General features: G+C 47.4%; 1 protein-coding gene across 1 annotated transcript; it reads right to left on the bottom strand.

The window, feature by feature from the left end:
- Window positions 1-4,217: 4,217 nt before the first annotated feature.
- LOC116629450 (olfactory receptor 1361-like) lies at window positions 4,218-5,159 on the bottom strand. The gene has a single exon (XM_032399736.1). The coding sequence runs from the start codon at window positions 5,157-5,159 to the stop codon at window positions 4,218-4,220; it is 942 nt and encodes a 313-aa protein (XP_032255627.1).
- Between the last annotated feature and the right edge of the window lie 457 nt (window positions 5,160-5,616).

Genomic DNA, 5,616 nt, shown 5'->3' with positions numbered 1-5,616 from the left:
AAAACTCAAATAACTTCTTTGGCCTCATCTTAGTGCAAACTTGAGGTACTAATTTGTTTTAGAAGTAGGATGCTGCCATGACAGTAGATGGCATTATCTTAGTGGCTGGGTTGTGAGGACACAGTATTTCAGGCTAGAAAGCTGGATATCCTCTTTAGGTCAAAGCCAAGGTGCAACTAGAATCGTTGAGAACTTGGAAGATGGCTCAAGTGGTTATGAAGCCCGATCTCTAGAGGAAGTGATCAGAAGGAGCAAGAAATCATGGTGAGTTGGTGGCTCCTTGCCAATTTGTGCAAAGTATTACAAGAAAGATGTGGACTCAGGGGGTGGGGGGTGGTGGGACAAGAGTTGGCCTACAGAGATAGAAAAGTCTACAGCTGAGAGTCCTCAAAGGGCTGGAGAAGCCCCATGATCCTGATTTCTGGAAACAGCGGTAAGGAGGGCATTGCCTTCTGCAGGGTAAGTGCTGACCCTAAGCTTTCAAGCACTGAGGCATCCATTTCAAAATACGTCCATTTTTTTTTAAATAAATGTATTTCAATCCAACTTTATTTACCAAGCAGGTGGTGGGCCCGATTTGGCCCATAGTCTGTGGCTTGCTGTCGCTTGTCCTAACTCAGATTGTAGTGGGCATTTGCTTGTTTGTTTGTTTGTAGTTTCAGGTATATAATATAATGATTCAGTATTTGTATATGTTGTGAAAACCACAGTAAGTCCAGTTAACATCTATCACACATATAGGTATACTCTCCTTTCTCTTGTGAAGAGAATTTTTAAGATCTACTATCTCACTGACTTTCAAATATACGATACAGTTAACTATAGTCACTGCCCTGGACACTAAGCCCGATCATTTATTTATTTTATGGCTGGAAGTTTGTAGCTTCTGACCCCCTTCACCCACTTTCCCTATCACTCACCATCCACCTCTGGCAACCATCCATCAGTCCTCTGAATCTAGGAATTTGTTCCTTTTTTGTTTGTTTGGTTTCAGATTCCACTTACAAGTGAGATCAAACAGTATTTGTCTTTCTCTGCCTGACTTACTTCACTTAGCATAATGCCCACGGGCCATCCATGTGGTCCCAAATGGCAAGAGTTCCTTCTTTTTCAGGGCCAAATAATTCAATAAACCTATTGCCATCTGCAGCTACTAGAGGAATAACCAGATAAGGAATTAGGCCACCCTCACCATGAAGTTCCCCTTTTAGAAAGCTCTGGATAATCTAGGTATTGACCTCTTGAGTGACCCCGCCTTACCCTTCCCACTCCCAAATTCCTGCTCTTATGCTTCATTTTTTTAAAAAAAATTTTAAGTTTATTTTTTTAGTAATCTCTGCACCCAACATCAGGCTCAAATTCACAACCCCGAGATCAAGAGTTGCATGCTCCACTGACTGAGCCAGCCAGGCAGCCCTGCTCTTATGCTTTAAATTAGTCAATACAGAGTGAACCCCTGAAACCCTAGACACCCCATCCACTGCAGAGCCCGAGGTCTGTGCTCTCTCTGTCTCCCCACAGCCTTGCTGCGTGGCCCCCAGGATAAGCACCAGGAGAGCTGGTCCCACCACAATATTGACTTGGTCTGGAAATGTCTTTGGGGACTCCCACAAATACCCAAGGGCCTCAGGCCTTCATAGCCAGAGAAGCACTATCAGTAGGTGGGACCAGCACCCCATTCCACCCAAGACCTTTGTTTCAAATGACCTCAAGTAGCGACCATTAACGTGATAGAGAGACCTGAGGAAATCAAGGAATGCAAAAATTCTCTCTGGGAAAGAGCTTTGGGTATGGCTTCCTGACTCAAAGCAAATAGCCTCCTAAATGTTCTAGAGAATTCCTTTGAAATCCAGAGCCCAGCCTATGCCTGCTTGAGCCTTAAAACAATACCCATTTGCACTAATTTGCACCAGAGGAATCAATCTGTGATGGCTGCAGAGTGCCTAAGGAGGGCATCTCCTTCTATGTTCACTCTACATGTGGCCACGGAGGGGGCATGACAAGGAAGAACACCCCAGGGGGCAAAACGAGAGACCACCGTGAACAACAGACAATAGAGTCTCCCCCAGCCAGCCAAAAAACGTATTCCACTTCACAAGCAGGGCATTCTTAAATAAGTCCTGCCCCATGAGATTTGATCATTAATATGCAGTAGCAGCTGGTCTCCCATTGCACACTGGGTGAGGGGAGGGCCAGATCAATGGACTTTGAGTTTACAAATTCTTGGGTCAGGAGGAAACATTCCACCATGATGAAGAAGGCTGTGTATCAGCCAGAGATTTTGAACTGAGTTGACTGCATCGAGATGTCTTCAGGGTGGGGTGTTAGGGGGATTCTCTGAGTGGGGCAGAAGCATGCTTTCATGTAATTGGTGGCTAGAGGGATGGAAGGTGGACTGCTAGCTCTCTGCAAAACTCTACCTTCTCCCTCTTCTGTAGTCACAGAATCAGAGCCCGGCAACACGGCTGGCCAGCTACACCACGTGTCCTGGCCTCTCTTGCAGCTTCGTGTAGCCTGGAGTGGGGTGGGAGACGTATGTGGTGCTGTGAGAGCAGGCGCTTGCCTCCCCTGTGCTCTCTGATTACATGTTTTGGTAATAATATTGTGAGAGCAATATCTGGGAAATGGGGCAGAAATAAGACATGGGGAACTTGGGTCTGTGAATGATTTAAAGCAGAGTCACCCACTGACCTAGAACACCGACTGTCACATGAGAGAAAAATTAACTTTTACCTTACTCAATCCATATTTTTTTGAGTCCTTTTTTTTTTTCTTAAGCAAACGTTAAGGGTTGAATTACATCCCGTCCTCAAATTCATATCTTAAGTTCTAATCCCCAGTATTTCTGAATTTGAGCTTATTTAGAAATAGGATTCTTGCAGATATAATAGTTATGATGATGTCATACTGGAGTTGGGTGGGCTCCTAATCCAAGAGAACTGGTGTCCTTCTTAAAAAGGAGCATTTGGAGATAGACATGCACACAGGAGGATGCCATGTAGAGATGAGGCATGATCTGCAAGTAATGGGATGGCCAGCAAAGCACCAGCTCCCACCAGCTAGGAGAGAGGCTTGGGATGGATTCTCCCTCACAGCCTTAGAAGGAACCCACCTGCCAACACCTTGATGTTCTACTTCTGGCCTCCAGAACCGTGAGACAACAAATTTCTATGTAAGTCACCTCTTTTGTGGTTTTGTTTTGTTTTGTTTTGTTTTTACAGAATCCCCAGGAAACTAATACAGAAACTGGTACCAGAAATGAGATGCTGACATCACAAAAATGAAAATTTATTTGCCATGAGCTGAGTGGTGTGGTGGTGAGGACACAAAAAACGCAGGATGAAAAGCTGGAGAACCTTGTTATGCCAAAGAACATCATCGGGTAATACCGTCACTGGTGAGAACCTGGAAGGTGCATCATATGTTCACTGAGCCTGTGTTTCTAGAAGTGATTGGAAAGAGCTATGATGTCACTGTGAGTTGGCTGCTTCTCGCTGCTTGGCAGCAAGGAATCACAAGAAAGAGATGGTCCTAGACAAGAATTGGCCAGTTTTCAAGGCCAGAAACATCATGAGGTTAGAAGAGCCAACAGCTTCCTGTTCTTCAAAACAGTATAAATAAGGATCTTGCCTCCTACCCAAGGCTATTGTTTCAGATGACCATTAACTGAGAGTGACCAAACGTAGGTAGTTCAAGGAAACAAATATTACAAAATCAATAAACATAAGAATTCTGGCTAGGAAAGCACATCGGATCTGGTGCCTCGCAATGGAACTTACTAGAAACAACTAGACCAGTTGTCTACTGTAAGGTTTTAGAAGGAACTATGTTGTCACAGAAACAGCAAGATCTTATGACTTTTGAGCCTCTGCATTTGCATCTTTTTATTATACAGATTAACCTGAACCTTAAGCAAAGTGGGCTTGTGTCCTGGTCTCTCTAGTTTGCCGAGCATTTCCTTTTAACCGCGATGTGTTCTTCAGGCTGCAGTGTGAGCGCCACATGGCCAGGGATTTTGTTTGTTCCCTGCTAGAACTTCAGCCCTTCAAAGAGTATCTACAATATAATAGATGTTCAAGAAATAGTTGCTGGAAGAATAAAGTAATACACAGAGACCCAAGAGCGATACGAAGGAAACACGGAACACTGGGAGTGTGCAAGGACATTTCGTACAGATGGGCACTGGATTTGAGCACTCAAACATCCCAGTGCTATGGTCACTGAATAAAAACTGGCTTCCTATTGATGAGGGCCCCCAAGGCCCCCTTCATGTCACTGTTGCGTAGGCTGTAGATGAAAGGGTTCAGCATGGGAGTGACCACGGTGTACATCACCGCAGCGGCTGTGTCCTTCTGGGCTGTGTGGGAGGATGTGGGGCTAAAATAAACCTCAATGAGTGTCCCATAGAACAGGGACACCACAGCCAGATGAGAGCCACAGGTGGAGAAAGCCTTCTGCTTGCCTCTGGTGGAGGGGATCCTCAGCACCGTGGCAAAGATGCGTGTGTAGGAGACCAAGATGCCCACAAAGGCGGTGACAGTGGGCAGGGCGCCCACGGTGTACACCGATGCATTATTGAGAAAGGTGTCAGAGCAGGCCAGCTTCAGCAGAGGGCTGAGGTCACAAAAGAAATGGGGCACGCGGTTGTGGGTGCAGAAGGAGAGGCGAGTCAATAATACGGTGTGGGTCAGGGCATTCCCGAAGGCTGCAGACCAGGATGCAGCCACCAGGAGGCCACAGAGCTGCGGTGTTACAGACCTGGCATAGTGCAGAGGGTGACAGATGGCCACATAGCGGTCATAGGCCATGGCAGTCAGCAGGAAGCTATCGACGCCAGCAAACCAGATGAAGAAGAACATCTGGGTCAGGCAGCCCGCGTAAGGGATCCCTTTGCGCCCTGACACGTGGTTGGCCAGCATCTTGGGAATGGTGGTAGAGGTGAAGCAAATGTCCACAAAGGCCAAGTTAGCCAGGAAGAAGTACATGGGAGTGTGGAGTCGGGGGTCAGTGGCGATAGCCAGGATGATGAGCAGGTTCCCCAGTCCCGTGACCAGGTACATAGTCAGGAAGAGGATGAACAGCAGTTGCTGTTGCTTGGGGTTCTCTGAGAGGCCCAGGAGCAGGAACTCGGAGACCGAGGTGACATTTGCCTCTTCCATGGCCATCCTGGATCAATCAGAAAGGACATCCAAGAGTTGTCCAGGGTCCTGATACGGCCAGCCCTTTTACTGCACCCTGATCTCATCTCCCCTCGTTGGTTCAGTCATTCATCACTTCTGCCCACTCTCTCCTGCAACAGGAACCCCCACCCACCCACCCACCTGCTTGCTGCATCCTTTCCATCAGTGACACACCATTCATTCCCCACAACCCACCTGCAGGATGGGTGGACAGCTGCCAAGCACGTGGACCATTTCTCACCTCACCCCCTACACCTCCGTGCCCCAGGGCGTCATCTGGGTTCAGTAGTGAGCTCAGCCTGCACTCGGGGTACCGTGGAAATCTGGGCATTAACACCCCCAGGAGTGACTTTCAGCCGGCAGAGGACCTGTCCTTGTTGGGTGACTCCCCTGGCTTCATCACTCCTGAGTGAGGCAGTTCTGAGGTGTGTTCTCT

Source organism: Phoca vitulina, unplaced genomic scaffold (assembly GCF_004348235.1).
Source record: "Phoca vitulina isolate PV1807 unplaced genomic scaffold, GSC_HSeal_1.0 scaffold927, whole genome shotgun sequence".
Lineage (NCBI taxonomy): Eukaryota > Metazoa > Chordata > Mammalia > Carnivora > Phocidae > Phoca > Phoca vitulina.
This window is presented reverse-complemented; position numbering and strand designations above follow the sequence as displayed.

Bases quoted from the DNA above. Each gene is read 5' to 3' on its own strand.
- LOC116629450 (XM_032399736.1), bottom strand. From the start codon at position 5,159: ATGGAAGAGGCAAATGTCACCTCGGTCTCCGAGTTCCTGCTCCTGGGC.